The sequence below is a fragment of the Bubalus kerabau genome, chromosome 23 (assembly GCF_029407905.1).
Source record: "Bubalus kerabau isolate K-KA32 ecotype Philippines breed swamp buffalo chromosome 23, PCC_UOA_SB_1v2, whole genome shotgun sequence".
NCBI classification, from domain to species: Eukaryota; Metazoa; Chordata; class Mammalia; order Artiodactyla; family Bovidae; genus Bubalus; species Bubalus kerabau.
The window spans coordinates 36257636-36274203 of record NC_073646.1 but is presented as its reverse complement, the minus strand read 5'-3'; the positions used below and the strand labels follow the sequence as shown (position 1 = coordinate 36274203).

At 45.1% G+C, this 16568-nt stretch overlaps 1 protein-coding gene across 1 annotated transcript in view; it reads left to right on the top strand.

Moving 5' to 3' along the window:
• The window catches only part of COL26A1 (collagen type XXVI alpha 1 chain), a 160590-nt gene that overhangs the window by 61905 nt on the left and 82117 nt on the right, over positions 1 to 16568 (top strand). Inside the window, exon 3 of the mRNA XM_055561519.1 lies at positions 6128 to 6225. Coding sequence (XP_055417494.1) covers positions 6128 to 6225 — 98 coding nt within the window. The remainder of the gene's footprint in view (positions 1 to 6127; positions 6226 to 16568) is intronic.

Here is a 16568-nt window from a genome sequence, read left to right as displayed (position 1 = left end):
GGCACCGGGTCGTCAATACTTGATGGTTTAGCAGATGGAGTGTTCTTGGGGAAGGTACTAAGTTTTGAGTATATGGTGTGTTTCTTCTCTCCATTGTGTATTTCTCTAGAGCAAGCAAGAACATCTTGTATCTGCCTGTCAGCTCTTGTGGACCTCCCATAATCGACATCCATTTCTTCTAACATCCTTCCACCATTGCTGATGGCAGCAAACGTCTCTGCCAGTTTCTTTGCTGTGAACTTTCCTGGTGCCCCGGGCATACCTTCTTCCTCTGCCTCAACTTCTCTCCCCCTTTCTTTCTCCAGTTCGAACAGCTCCTCATCGGAAGGTTCTTCACCCTCGGTACCAACAAGCTCACGAATATCCTCTTCTTCAAATGTCCAGTTCTAGGTCTTTACCAAGCACTCATATCTCGGGACTGTTTCATCCACAACAGAATCTTGGTTAAAACCTTTGAACATGTTCACATATGTCTTTAAAACTCTCTGCAAAGTGCAGTTCAGTGTTTACTCATTGCTGTGTGACTTCTTCCCACGGGCAGCGATGGATGGTCTGGGTAGCACGTTTAATGTTAAAACCTTTCCAAAACTCTCAGAGCGTTTGACCAGTTCCCATTGCTTCAAGGGCCTGCACAGACATTTGGTGTCAAGAGTATGGTTTGAATGTAGCTGTGGCGCCTTGGTCCTTGGGTGAGATGAGTGCACTTGTGTTCAGTGGCAGCTACACAAGCTTGACATCAGGATGCCCATCCTGATATGCTGTGGATGCCCCGGAGCCTTGTCTGAGATCAGCCGAATCTTGAATGGGATGATGTTTTGCCTCCAATATTCTCTTGCCTGACGGATAAAACACTTCAAAAGCCAGGCTTCAAACACTGTTAATGTCATCCAGGCTTTCTTGTTATGGCGATAACAAATGGGAAGTGAATGCCTGGCTCACATACTTGAATGCTCTGGGGTTCTCCCACAGGTAGATTAGGAAAAACTTTCATTCGAGCCCGGTAACTTTTCCACCCCCAAGCAGCCTTCCACGCGGTCTCTGAAAGCCTTGAATCCTGGCATTGTCCTGGACTCCTGATGAATGTGTGTTTGCTCCGGCACACACTTCCAGAACAGGCTCATTTCATCGACATTCGATATTTGTTCTGGCAGATACTTCTCATCCACAATTATCCTCTGCAGCTCTTCTTTAAAAGCTTTGGCACCTTCAGTATTGGCACTTGCTGCCTCACCGCTGACTTTCACATTATGAAAATCACGATACCTTTTGAAGCCTTGGAACCAGCCATGACTTGGTATAAACATGTGCGTTACTTGTAGGATCATGGGCATGCTTTTTTTAGTGTATTGAAAGACGTCTTGCCTTAGCCTGGATTGTCAGTTGGCTAAGTGATATGAGCTTCTGAACCTGGTCTTCCATCCACATGGCAAGATATTTTTCTTTCTTTCCTTTTTAAATATTCATTTGTTTATTTGGCTGCGCCAGGTCTTGGTTGCATCATGCGGGATCTTTGATCTTTGATGCAGCATAAGGGAACTAGTTGCCTGATTAGAGATGGAACCTGGGCTCCTTCTTTGAGAACTTGGAGTCTTAGCCACACTGGACCACCAGGGAAGTCCCTGTAAATTATATTTTAATTAAAAAAAAAAGAAAACGAATCCATTGTAATGCGAGTAGTGAACGCAGTGCTTTCTTCCCTGGCACTTACCATCGTGTGTGTTAGTCGCTCAGCTGTTTCCGACTCTTTGCGACCCCACGGACTATGGCCTGCCAGGCTCTTCTGCCTGTGGAATTCTCCGGGTGAGAATACTGGAGCGAGTTGCCATTTCCTTCTCCAGGGGGATCCTCCCTACCCAAGGATCGAAACTGGATCTCCTGAATTGCTGGCAGACTCTTTACCATCTGAGCCACCAGGGAAGCACCATGCACAGGCACATATTCACACCTATGATGCAGAATTTGCACCGCCAGCTCCAGCACAGTGAGAGCTCTTGCTGCCTCCTTCATTCTTGTAATCCCAGTGCTTGGTATACAGCAGGCACCCCGCATGTAAAGCCAAGCTCTGTACAGGGTGTGGGGGTGCTGAGGAAGGAGCCCATCTGCTCTGGCCAGGACTGGGGGTGTTTCACAGGGAAGAGGATGTTGGTGTCACACCCTGAAGGCTCTTGGGGGCTTTTCTCTGCGGAGTACAGGAGGATGGGCCAATAGGCAGAGGAGCCTGCACGTGCAAAGGCCAGGAGGCAGGAAGAGCTGCTTGTTGTGCTGTGGTGGGAGGAGCCTTGGCTGGTGGTTGTGCAAGGAGGCGAGGGGAGGACGCTAGGTGGGGCCTTATTCGCTGACCTGGAGAGTGTGGTCTTCGGTCTATGGGAGCCATGGGAAGTTTTGAGAGAGGTCAGCCACAAAACAGAATCATTTTAGATCAGTGGATCTGTGGACTGGACCCCAGTGGAATGGCTGGGAGTTCTTCATGGACGTAGGAGGGCAAAGTGATGGGAATAAGCCCATGGACACTTGCACCTGCCCCGGGCATTCAGGGGAGGGTGGAGGGTCTGAGCCCCGGCCTGCTGGACTGGTGAAGCAGCGCCACCTACTGGCAGGCCCTGCTCCTGTCCTTCACAGCCACCCAGATGCTTCTGGTCCCACATGGGACAGACCAACCCATGGCCCTCGCTAGGAATGAGGGGCAGAACAAGACCTTCTCTGGGGACTGAGCTCTCCCTCTGGTTCAGGGGCCACGTCTCAGTACCTTGGCCAGATGCAGAGAGGAACAGGGTGCCCTGCTACTGTATGCACACAAGTTAGTATCCCTAAGTTCTGCCAGTTCTGCCTGGCAGAATCTAGTTCCACCGCCTTCTAGCAGTGTGACCTTGATAGAGTTACTGATGCTCTCAGTGCCTCGGTTTCCTTATCTGTAAATTAGGAATGGTGATAGCATCCCCCTGTTAGGATTGTTATGTGTCAGAACAGTGCCTGATACATGGCAAGTACTCAAAGCTCTCATTGTATCTGCTATCACTTTGTCCCCATCATCACTCAAGGCACACAGTGAAGAGCCCTTTGGAGGGCTCCTGGGCTGGAGGCCGAGGGGCAGCCGATGGCACAAGGGGCCTGGGGGCAGCCACGGCAGCTGGAGAAGGGCTGGTCCCCGGGGCTAAACAGCTCAGATTGTCTCCTGACCACAGTGGGGATGACCAAAGGGTACGGGCCAGGAGGAATGAGGTCAGGGCTGTATTTTGCGAACCTAGCATCTACACATCCCTTTCTGCTCTCACACGTGCCCTTCCATTGAGTCTCACACCCAGCATCCTGGTCCTCAGCATGCAAACCAGGAAACAGGCTCAGGGAGGTTCCGGAACATGTGCAATTCCCATCGTGAATTAGGGTCAGGACCCTAAATTCTCAGCTGGTGCCCCCAGCGCCCGGGGCTCCATCTACCCCATGGTGCTGTGGTTATGGGAGGGGTTCCCTCGCTTTCCCAGCCCCTCTTAGCCAGAGCAACAATCTGCCTTTAAGAATTAATTTTAGAACTGAGATTGGGATTGGCATGCAGGCGTGTGTGCCAAGTCACTTCAGTCGTGTCTGACTCTTTGAGACCCTATGGACCGTAGCCCACCGGGCTCTTCTGTCCGTGGGATATTCCAGGCAAGAATACTGGAGTGGGTTACCATGCTCTCCTCCTGGGGACATTGGCATATATACGCTATTAATGTGTAAAATAGATAACTGATGAGAACCAAGGGACTTCCCTGGCAGTTCAGTGGTTAAGACTCTGCCCTTCAATGTGGGGGACATGGTCAGGGAACTAAGATCCCATATGCCATGCAGTGCGGCCAAAAATAAAAAAAAAGGGGAACCAATTGTGTAGCCCAGGGAACTCTACTCAACGTTCTGTCATGACCCAAATGGGAAGGAAATCCAAGGAAGAGGGGCTGTATGTTTACATATATATGAATCAGTGTGGCTGACTCACTTTGCTCTACAGCAGAGACCCACAACATTGTAAAGCAGCTATGGTGGTCGTTTAGTAGCTCAGTCGTGTCCAACCCTTGCGACCCCATGGACTGTAGCCCGCCAGGCTCCTCTGTCCATGGGATTCTCCAGGCAAGAATTCTGGAGTGGGTTGCCATTTCCTTCTCCAAGGGATCTTCCTGACCCAAGAATCAAACCCGGGTCTCCTGCATTGCAGGCAGATTCTTTACCTACTGAGCTATGAGGGAAGCCCCAAAGCAACTATATACTCCAATTTAAAAAAATGACATTTTAAATTGAAATTAAAGCATCTTCCTTTCCCCAGATGGGCCTGTTTCTGGCTGGGAGATCTGCAGCAAGAAGCAGCTGTAAGAGTGTGAGTGTGTATGTGTGTGTGTGTGTGCGTGTGTGTTTGTTAGCGTGTGTACGTATGAGCATGTGAGTGAACGCGTGGGTGAGAAATGTTGTATGTTTCTTATCAGTTCAGTTCAGTCACTCAGTCGTGTCTGACTCTTTGCGATCCCATGGACTGCAGCATGCTAGGCCTCCCTGTCCATCACCGACTCCCAGAGTCTAATCAAACTCATGTCCGTTGAGTCAGAGATACCATGTTTCTTATGCAAACAGTCTGTTTGGACTCCTTGGACCCAGGCTCACCTACCCCGCTGTGTCTCATCAGGTCCCTCGCTGTGAGGAGTGGTGACATTGGCTGGTCCTCTGCCCTCCCACCCCCCACCCCAGTGGCCTATGCCAGCTGCTTCCTGAGATCTTCCTGCCATGGATCTGAGAGTCCCCAAGGCCTGGGTTTGCCCCTGGGCACCTCTCCCTGCAGACTCCTGTCCCCTCACTTCGAAGGTTCCAGCCCCTGCCTGGCTACGCCCTGCCAACCCTTCCTCCTCCCCTATTCCCAACTTAGAGCTCCAGGGGGAAGCAGCTTTGCTGGAATGTTTACGAAACACAAGGGAGAGGATTTTTTTTTTCCCAAAGAAAAATTAGTGTAACAGGATTTTTCAGATTTAGCGCACTATTTCTGAAATTCGAAACGTGACTTATGTGTTTTCCTGTCAACAGTGTGCCTAAAAACATTATGCCTGCTGCTCTCAATTAATTCATAATTTTCCCATTCATGATTAAGTTGCTTGGTGTCAGCAGATGCAAGTTCTGTGAAGTCATGCAGTTTTGCTTTCAAGAGGAAGCTGTGCAGACTTGATCAAGCCCTGATGGAAATTGAATCATAAAGCTGGGCTTTTGCCCCTTGTGAAAATCAATCATATGTATGTTTTCCTTTTTTAAATTATAGTTGATTTCCAATGTGTAAATTACACCATGTTAGTTTCAGGTGTGCAGCAAACTGATTCAGTTTTATATGTATGTGTGGGTGCTCAGTCGTGTCTGACTCTGCGATTCCATTGTAGCCCGCCAGGCTTCTTTGCCCATAGGATTTCCCGGGCAGGAATACTGGAGTGGATTGCCATTTCCTGCTCTGTGGGATCTTCCCAACCCAGGGATTGAACCCTCGTCTCTTGTGTCTCCTGCATTGGCAGGCGAAGTCTTTACCTCTATGCCACTTGGGAACCCCGTGCATATATTCTCTATCAGATTCTTTTCCCTTAGAAGTTATTACAAAATATTGAGTGTAGTTCCCTGTGCTATAGAGTAGCTCCTTGGTTATCTATTTTATTTGTAGTAGTGTGTATCTGTTAATCCTAAACTCCTAATGTATCCCTCCATCCCCTTTGTGTGTGTGTGTGTGTGTGTGTGTGTGTGTGTTAGTTGCTTTGTTGTGTCCATGTGACCCCATGGGCTGTAGCCCACCAGGCTCCTCTGTCCATGGGGTTCTCCAGGCAAGAATACTGGAGTGGGTTGCCAGATCCTTCTCCAGGGGATCTTCCCGACCCAGGGATCGAACCTGGGTCTCCCGCATTTCAGGCAGATTCTTTACCGTCTGAGCCAACCATAAATTTAGTTGCTATGCATGTGGGTCTGTTTCTGTTTTATAAATAAGTTCATTTTTTTTAAATTCCACATAAAAGCGATATTATATGATATTTGTGTTTCTGTATCTGGCTGGGCTGGGTGGTCTCTGCAGGAGTGGGGTCTGCGGTGGGCAGAGGGGGGCCCTCACACTGTCCTGATGCTGCCCTTGTGTTAGTTACAGGACTCTGATCAGACCCACATACAGAGTATCCTACCGAACGGTGACGGCGCTGGAATGGAGGTGCTGCCCTGGCTTTACCGGGAGCAACTGTGACGAGGGTGAGTCTCTGGGGAAAATTTGGGTTTGGAGAAAATAAAATTGATAAAAACTCTGGGATGCCAGAAGACTTTGACTACATGGACTAAAATGACCGATGTTGATGAAGGAGCTATGTGCTTGTGAATATGTAAAGTTTTATATTATCCAGCTAAATGTACTGAATTGTCATTTACCTGTAACTGGGTTTATCATTTTATTAATTTTAAATAAGGGGGTCGGGGGATGGCTGCTGGCCAGGCCGGTCCTCAGAGTTTCTGGACGCCTCTCTCCCGCCTGCCCTCCTTCTGGGAGGAGTTCCTCTCTTTTTCACATTCTTTCTTTCTCCCAAGCATCTCTGAACGAAACGCTCAGGACCAGCCAGCTGGGGTGAGCCTGACACCCTGCCCGGGGGGCACCGAGGTGGGGTCCGTGTGTGCACTGCTCGGGCCAGGCCTGGAGGAGAATCGTAAGCCCCGGCCTGGGGAGGAAATTCAACGCACAGCCTATTTCTTCTGCTCTGGCTCCGACTCACGCAGGAGCTGGGGCAGGCAGAGCTGGGTATGTGGGCTCGGAGTAGATGCAGATGAGGACCTGTGAGCCTTGAAGCCACACCTGTTGTAGAAAAAGGCAGATGGGCCTGGTAGGTGGAAGGAGCAGGAGGGCCTCACCCCACTGGCCCCTCCACCCAGCTGGTACTCAGAGAGAGGGCGAGGCTCAGGGCCAGGTGTCCCTTCTGAGCCCTGGGCCCTGGGCTCAGTCTGACTCTGGAGCCCGAAGGGGCCAGATAGCAGCACTCAGGCGGGAATCAGAGAGGGTGACAGAGCCCACTGCTACCCCGCTCACATCCAGTGAAGATGGGTCCAGCCTGATGAACAGATTTGCAGCTCACCCGGTTCTCCAGAAGAGCTGGGCCATCCCCCGGCTCAGGAGTCGGTTTTGTATTTGGAAACAGTAGCTGTCCTCAAACTTGACTTTCTGACAACATGTTCCTCCCTTGTCTTTTATTTTTATTCCCTGACTTACTGATTTTAGTTATGTGTGTATGCATAGTCCCTCCAGTCATGTCTGACTCTTTGTGACCCCATGGACTGTAGCCCGCCAGGCTCCTCTGTCCCTGGCTATTCTCCAGGCAAGAATACTGAAGTGGATGGCCATGCCCTCCTCCAGGGGATCTTCCTGACCCAGGGACTGAACCCGAGTCTCTTGCATCTCTTGCACTGTAGGTGGATTCTTTACCCACTGAGCCACCGGAAAGCCTGATTTTAGTTACATGTATGTTAAAATACTATTTGTTGTTGTTTCGTCGCTAAGTCGTGTCCAACTCTTTGTGACCCCATGGACTGTAGCTTGCCAAGTTCCTCTGTCTCTTGCACTTGCAAGTGGGTTCTTTACCACCAAGCCACCTGGGAAGCCCAAGTTAGATTCTACAGAACAATAGAACAAAACCTTTGAGGTTGTCCTCTCTACCGAGAAATCATTTACATCTCTGCAGTTTTGTACAAGTTAACATCCAACTTCACGGAACCTGAGCTGTAACCTGGGATGAATGGCAAGGAAACAAGGTGACCTTCTCCCAGGATGACCCGTGCCCTGAAGTGGGCTCCGTGACATTGAAAGGTTGGGTCATCACCTTTTGGGCCCACGCACATGTTTTGGGTAATTCTTGCAGACTGCACGGACGAAGCACGGCATTTGGCAAGCAGCATCAGGCCAGGGGTGTTTGGGGGTCAAGCTCTGTTCTCAGGGAGGTTCTGCCCACCAGGACAGCAGTAGGTTCAAGCAGGACTGGGGGCCCACCCTTCCTGGGAGAGGAGACGGGGTGACTCTGACCTAGTCAAATGCCCCCAGAGGCACCTGCCCTTGAGAGTATGTGGGACCTCCCCTCCAGAAGAAAGGTCGTTCCTGGTCAACCACACTGATGTGGGTTATCAGCACACTCACCAGAAACGTCTGGGCATCCTGAGCTAATTAGTGAGAGGTGTCAGCACATCGCAAGACACTCTCAGCCTCAGAGCCTCTGCCAGCCCTCCCCTCTGGAAGGATCTTCCAGACTTGCCCGCCTCGATGAGGACGTGTGTGCATCTTAGGGCTTGGGATGAGGTTTGCCTCTTTCAGGGAGCCTTGGGGTTGAGCGGTCCCTATCCAGCTGGGAGCATGAGGGTCCTGGGAATCCTATGGGTTTGAGGGATTCCTGGGAGCAGGAGGCCCTTGGCTGAGGTTGGGACTGGCTTCTGGAAGCCCTGGTAACGACTTTACATTCCCAAGGACGAACCCATCAGAAGGCGAAGTCAGAGCGGTGTCTGTGACTTCAGACACATTCCTGAGATGGTTGTGGAGGGGCCTGGACTGTGAACTCCCACTCGGTTCCCAGGCCGACCTCTCTGGAAAGTCCGCAGGTCAGAGGTGCCCTCCTCCGTGGTTTCGCTTTGCCTCAGATGAGATTCCCCAGGAGAAGTGCCTTTTTTTTCTGATGTGTCTGGCCTTCCTTCCAAGTTGTCAGGTCTCTGGTTTTACAACTTGGGCTGGGATTGCCTGGGGTAGGTGGCTCCCGCCTCCCAGATAGCCTGTCTCTGGACCTGTTTCCCTCTGCTCGGTCTCCCCTTCTATTTCCTCCCTGGATGCCCCAGGAGTGCTGGCCCGAGGCTTGGGAATGCTCTCCTTCATAAACGGGGCTCCTGCATTGCAGGCGGATTCTTTACCGACTGAACCACCAGGGAAGCCTCATGTCTATATACCGTTGATCCTAATTATTTTTAAAAATATTTTTTTATTTAATTATTTGCCTGTGCCGGGTCTTAGTTTCAGCATGTGGGATCTTTAGTTGGAGCATGCAGACTCTCACTTGTGGCATGTGGGATCTAGTTCCCTTACCAAGAATTGAACCCAGGCCCCCTTCTTTGGGAGCATGGAGCCTTAGCCACCCGGACCACCAGAGAAGTCCCCCATCCTAATTATTTGAGGATTCTGCATTTGTGAATTTTACTAAAATTTATTTGTAACCCAAATTAATACCTGAAGCATTTTTGTGGCCATTCAAGAACTGTGTGCAGAGTGATAAAAAATTTGAGTCGCCTCACGTGTGTTCCCATGGTAGGAGGTTGAACCGGATGGCTCCCTGCTTCTTGGTTTCAGTTCTCATGCAAACAAGCGTCCTTTTCACAGTCTGTTTAGTGCCGTGTTTTTTGCATTTTTGTGCCTTTCTTTTTTTGGCAGGGGGAAGTGATATCCTTGTCTAAAATATCCCCAAGCATAGCTCCGGCCAGTGTTCTTAATGCAAAAAGACTCTGATGTGACTTCCTGAGTAAATAACATGTGTTAAGTAAGCTTTGTTTGGCATGAGTTATAGTGCTGCTATTGGCTGCGGGTTAAATGTTAATGAATCTACAATGTATATTCAATAAGATGTCTTTAGATGGAAGCCCACATAAAACAAGGTTATGTATTGATCGTATTGATCAGTTGACGAAAATGCTGTGACCTGATACTCACAGGAATCTAATCCTGTATTTCCCCTACAAGCGTCGGTTCAGTAGTCACTAATTCAGGATTCCCCAGGGGCTTGATGAAATGTGGCTACCCTGAATAAGGAGAATTAACTGTAATATCTGCATCTATCTAGAAATATTTTTTTCTTATTGCACAAGCAAGTACATGTTGGGTGTAGAAAAGTGAAAACATCCAGAATTTTACCTCTCAAGGTGACCTCCAGTCTCACTTTGAAGAACCCCCCCAGACCCTTTATTTTGTTGGGGAAGGCTGCACTGGGTCTTTGCTGCAGCACGCAGGCTTTCTCTGCTTGTGGCGTACAGGCTTCTCTTACTGCAGAGCGGGGCTCTCTAGGTGTGGTGTGGGCTTAGTTGCCCAGAGGCTTGTGAGATCATAGTTCCCCAACCAGGGGAACACCCTGAGTCCCACACCCCCTGCATTGGAAGGCAGATCTCAACCACTGGACCGCCAGGGGAGTTCCACAGACCTTTTCCTGTGCTTTCGTGTCTTTTATGCTCTGCACACTATTCGATAACTTTCTTTTTCACATCGACTGTCGTGAACACCTCTCCTTGTCAATAGACTGCTTTCTCTAGTATCGTTTTCAATGGCTGTGGAATTTGGGTACACACTTTATTAACTAACCCTCTACTGCTAAGTCGCTTCAGTCGTGTCTGACTCTGTGTGACCCCATAGACGGCAGCCCATGAGGCTCCCCCGTCCCTGGGATTCTCCAGGCAAGAACACTGGAATGGGTTGCCATTTCCTTCTCCAATGCATGGAAGTGAAAAGTGAAAGTGAAGTCGCTCAGTCGTGTCCGACTCTTAGTGACTCCATGGACTGCGGCCCACCAGGCTCCTCCGTCCATGGGATTTTCCAGGCAAGAGTACTGGAGTGGGGTGCCATTGCCTTCTCCGAACCCCATACCAGAAAATATTTAACTTGTTTCCATTAAAAAACTTTTAATAATCTTGGTGCAAACATCTTTCTTTAACTGACATAAAATTTACATATACCAGCAGAGACCCATTTTAAGTCTACAATTTGGTGAATTTTGATACATACATATATCACCTCACAGAAAATCCCCACCCCTTAACAACCTCTATTCTGATTTCTAACATCATAGATCAGTTTTATCCATGCTTGAACTTCACGTAGAAGGAGTCATACAGTATATACTCTTTCATGCATACTTTTTTTCACTTAGGATCATGTCCTTATATGTGTATCGGTAGTTTCTTTGTTACCGAGGATTGTTCCATTGTATGCATGCGTATGTGCTAAGTCACTTCAGTCATGTCCAGCTCTTTGCGACCCTGTGAACGGTAGCCCATCAGGCTACCTCTGACCATGGGATTCTCCAGGCAAGAATACTGGAGTGGGTTGCCATTCCCTTCTCCAGGGGCTCTTTCTGACCCAGGTACTGAACCCACATCTCTTATGTCTCCTGCACTGGCAGGCAGATTCTTTACCATTACTGCCAGCTGGGAAGCCCATCCAATTGTAAAAATAACCAGTTTTATTCACCCATTTTCCTGTGGATAGATGTTTGAGTTGTTTATAGTTTTTGCCTTTATGAAGAAAGCCTCTGTGAACAGTCTTGTTTATATCTTTTTATCAACATGTCTGTTTTTATTTCCCTTGGGTAAATCCCTAGAAGTGGAATTGCTAGGTTGTGATGTATGTTTAATTTTTTAAGAGTCAAACTGTTTTCTAAAGTGGTTTTACCACGTTACACTCTTATCAGCAAAGTATGTTCTAATTGCTCCACATCCTTGTCAACAGTTGGTGTTGTTAGCCATTGTAGTGGGTATGAAGTGAGGCTTCCCTGGTAGCTCAGCTGGTAAAGAATCCACCTACAATGCAAGAGACCCTGGGTTCAATCCCTAGGGTGGGAAGATCCCCTGGAGGAGGGCACGGCAACCCACTCCAGTATTCTTGCCTGGAGAATCCCCATGGACAGAGGAGCCTGGCGGGCTACAGTCCGTGGGTTCACATGGAGTTGGGCACGACTGAAGCGACTAAGCAGCAGCAGCAATGGGTGTGAAATGCTTTCTAATTTGCTCTTGCCTGTTGACTTAAGATGTTGAGCATCTTTCTGTATGCCTATCTGAGTGCTTACTAACCATTCTTATATCTTCTTTTCTGTCTGTTCAAGACTTTTGCTCATTTTTGAGTTGTTTAATAATAATAATAAAATCAGCCAAACTGTTTCCAAAGAAGTGTTAACATTTTGTACTGCTACAAGCAAAGTGTGTTCCATTCTCACCAATATTTGGTGTTGTTAGTTTTTTTAACTTGAACTGTTCTAGTAAGGATGGAATGATATGTAATTCTAGTTTTCTTCTTTTTAAAGTCTGTTTTGACCACTCTCGTTCTTCTGCATTTCCATAAAAATTTTACACTCCATTTATTAATGTCTACAAAAATGTCTATTGGGTTGAGATTAGGATTGTAATGAATATGCACATTTGGGGAGAATGGATCTCTTAATGGTGAATCTTCTGATTCATGAACATGATATTGCTCTGCATTTATATAAGGCTTTAATTTTTCTCAGCAATATTTTTTAGTTTTCACAGTAGACGGCTTTCTTATCTTTTACTAGTTGTATTTATAAGTATTTATTTTTTTGGTGCTTCTAAAAAATGGGATTAAAGTTTTCATGTTATAATTATTTTGCTGATAGCATATAGAAATATATTTGATTTTTGATTATTGATTTTGTATCTGAAACCCATGCTAAATCCATTTTTTAATTCTTATATATTGATTAGCTTATATATTGATTATAGCTTATATATTGATTTGTTTGGATTTTCTACATAAACTATCATGTTTTCTGTGACTAAAAACATTTTTGCTTTTTCTTTTCAAATATTTTGCTTTTAATTTCTTTTTCTTGTCTTATTGGACTGACTAGAATATCTAGTAAAATGTTTAATAAAAGTTGTGAGAACAGATATACTTGTTCCCAATCATAGGGGAGAAGTTCTCAGTATCTCAAAATTCATTATTAAATATGTTATTAGCAGTAGGTTTTCTATGTATTGGAGAAGGAAATGGCAACACACTCTAGTACTCTTGCCTGGAGAGTTCCAAGGACTGAGGAGCCTGGCGGGCTATCCATGAGGTCACAAAGAGTTGGATACGACTGAGCGACTAACACTTTCTATGTGTGCTATTTATCAGATGAGGACAGTCACTTCTAAGTTGGTTGAGAGTATTCATCAGGAATAGGAATAGGTGCTAAATCTTATCAAATGCTTTTTCTGCATCTATATTCAGGTGATTATACTTTTATCCTTTGTTATGTTAATGCAACACATTGATTGATTTGGAATACTAAACCAATCTTTTGTTCCTGGGAGTAGCCTTATTATTACTGGAATGAAGTTCATTTGGATACTTTATTCTTTTTTATATTTCCATGTTTGATGTCTATCTGTAGTTTTCTTTCCTTCTACTACCTATCAATTTTTAATTATGAGGGTTAAACTGTTCTCATAAAAAGAACTGGGAAGTTTTTCCTCCTCTGTTTTCTGAAAACTCTTTTTTTTGGAAGATCGTATTGCTTTTTCCTTAAGTGTTTAATTAAAACTTTGAATTCACAGGGAAACCATCTGGACCTGTAGTTTTATTTGTGGGGAAATTTTTGATAACAAATTCATTCTCTTTCATCTATATAGGGCCACGCATGTTTTCTATTTCTTAATGTTAATAATTAATTGCACATTTTAAATCAACTTTATAGAAGTGTAATTCACATACAACTCATTACATGTATTTAATTTACATACACCAGAAGTATACAGTTCAATAACTTTTGACCCCATGAATGAATAATTTTCTATGTAATTCTCTTTTCTCTAGTATTCCGCCCACCAAATTTGCCTTAGCCTCCCTGTACTCGGCTTTCTCTTTCTTCCGTTCAGATTGCTGTTCTGCTTGGTGCCACCGCCATGTGCCCCAGTCCAGAGAGTGCTTCCGGGAATCACCTTGTTTGTTTCCTTTCTCTCAGGAATCACTGCTCCACATGGTTCAGTGTCTGTGACCATTCGTTTCATAAATTTCATCTCCTTTTCTAGTTGTTTATGACGGGAGGGCAAGTTCAGTATGACTTAGTCTATCACGACTGGAACCAGAAGTTGCATGTCTTCCTTTATTGGCTTTTTAGTTATACTTCTCCATATGATATACTAGTACTCCAAAGGGTTACAGTCTGTACCCTTAACTTATCATAGCAAACTTAGAGTAAATATGGGACTATTCCATGTAAAATGAAAGAACATTTTAGCAGTTCATTTATCTACTCCCTCCATTCTTTGTGCTAATGTTGTCAATATGCTTTAAATATGAATGTGTTAGAAATTTTACAATTCAACATTATACTTTTTGCATTAACAGTCAGATTACTATTTAAGAAGTGAAGAGAAGGAAAAACAGTCTTCCCTTTATTCTGTAGTTATCATTTCCAGTGATCTTTATTTCTTCCTGGAGCTCTGAGTTTTCTTCTAGAATCCTTTTTCCTCAGCACCAAGAAGTTCTTTCAGCATTTCTTACAGTTCAGATCTACTTATAGTGAATTCTGTGAACTCAAAAAGAAATTTTTAGTATCTATTTTGTGTTAATGTTTATCTATCTATCATCTGCTGCTGATGCTGCTAAGTTGCTTCAGTCGTGTCTGACTCTGTGTGACCCCATAGACGGCAGCCCACCAGGCTCCCCCGTCCCTGGGATTCTCCAGGCAAGAACACTGGAGTGGGTTGCCATTTCCTTCTCCTATCTGTCTATAAATCTGTAGATATTTGTATCTGTAGAAACATACATTTGTTGTTTAGTTGCTAAGCCATGTTCAATTCTTTGTGACCCCGTCACCTGTAGCATGCCAGTTTCCTCTGTCCTCCAGTATCTCCCAGAGTTGGCTCAAATTCATGTCCATGGAGTCCAATGACTTAACATAAAATTTACCATTTCAGCCATTTTAAAGTATGTGATTCAGTGGTATTAAATATATTCACAGTGTTGTGCAACCATCAGGCTATCTAATTCCAGAATTTTTTATCACCCTAAAGGGAAACCCTACACCCATTAAGCAGTCATTCCTCATTCTCTCCTTCCCTTAGTGCTTGGCAACCACGAATCTGCTTTCTGTCTCTACTGATTTACCTATTCTGGATATTTCATACAAATGGAATCATTCAATATGAGGCCTTCGTGTCTGGCTTCTTTTACTTAGCATAATGTTTTGAAGCTTCATCCAAGCTGTGGCATGTAGCTGAATAACGAATAATATTCCATTAGATGGATACACTACTTTTGTTTATTCATTCATCAGCTGATGGACAATTTGGGTTGTTTCCACCTTTCGACTATTGTGATTAGTGCTGCTCTGCACATTCACGTGCAAGTTTTTGTTTGAACACCTGTTTTCGATTCTTTTTGATATATACTTAGGACTGGGGTTTCTGAGTCATATGGTAATTTTCTGTTTAACTAGCTGAGGAACTGTAAGACTGTTTTCATAGTGGCTGCACCATTTCACGTTTCCACCTGCAATGTACAAGGGCTGTGGTTTCTCCACATTAGCTACAATACTTCATTTTCCATGAACTTTTTGAATATTTTTATTGAGTTTATAATTGTGGATTGCTTTTTTTTTCTTTCCGTTATTTTGAACAGCTTGGTCATTCTATTGTCTTTCTGCATCCATTATTTCAGGTGAGAAGTCTGCTGGCATCATATCGTTTCCCCACTAAGAATGTTTCCCTGGGTTGTTTTTAAGATTTTTCTTTATCTTTGCCTTTCAGCAGTTTGACTATGATGTTACCAAGTGAGATTTTTAAAATCTTGCTTGGGTTTCTTTGAACATCTTGGATCTGTGAGTCAGTGTTTTTGACCATATTTGGAAAATCTTGACCATTATTTCTTCAAATGTATTTTTCTGCCTTATTCTTTCCCTTCCTCTTAAGATTCCATTTGCATCCATGTTAGATTGCTTGAAATTGTCATTGAGGATCTGTGTTTTTTCCCCTCTTTTCTTCAGGTTGGATAATTTCTATTGATCTGTCATCAAGTTCATTGACTCTTATGATTTTACAAGCTTCTGTCAAGCCCTCCGGTGAAATTTTCACTTCAGATATTATGCTTTTCAGTTCTGAAATTTCCATGTGGGTATATATGTGTGGTTTTTTGTTTTGTTTATATTTCCCTAATAAGCTTTCCCCATCTGTTCACTCACTGTGACCATAATTTATTTTTGTATCCAAAAATGTGTATGTAATAACTGCTTTTAAGTCCTTGTCTTCTATTTCCAACATCTGGGTCATCATATGGTTTGTCTATATTGACACTTTTGACTTGGGTAGCATTTACTTCTTTCTCTCTCTCTCTCTCTCTTTCATTTCCCTTCCTTCCTTCCGTGTTAATAGCTTTTGCTTGTCTACTGGACCCTTTAAATGATATGCTGCAGAGATTCAGATTTTTGGGGAGAGTGTTGACTTTTGTGTAGCAAACAGTGAAATCACCGGACCTTTGTGAAGGCTTGGTTTTTATACTTTATTGGGGTGGATATGTAAATCTCTCAGACCTGGGATACAGCTTTTTCACCTAAGGTGTAGCCTTTCTGTGGTTTCAAAGGCAAGCTATAATAATAAACACCTAACTAAGCTGTTTATTAAGCCCCCTAACTTGGAGAGGCTCAAGCTGTAGATCATCTCCCTTTTATCAGACAGCAGCTGATACATCTGCTCAGCTTTTGTAGCTTTCCCACTGTTGTTTTCTGCTAAGCTCATTGGAATCTCCCCTGCACATGCACAGTTCAGGGGTCAGCCGAGGATTTCAGGGTAGTTTGTACACAGAGTTTAAGGCTCTC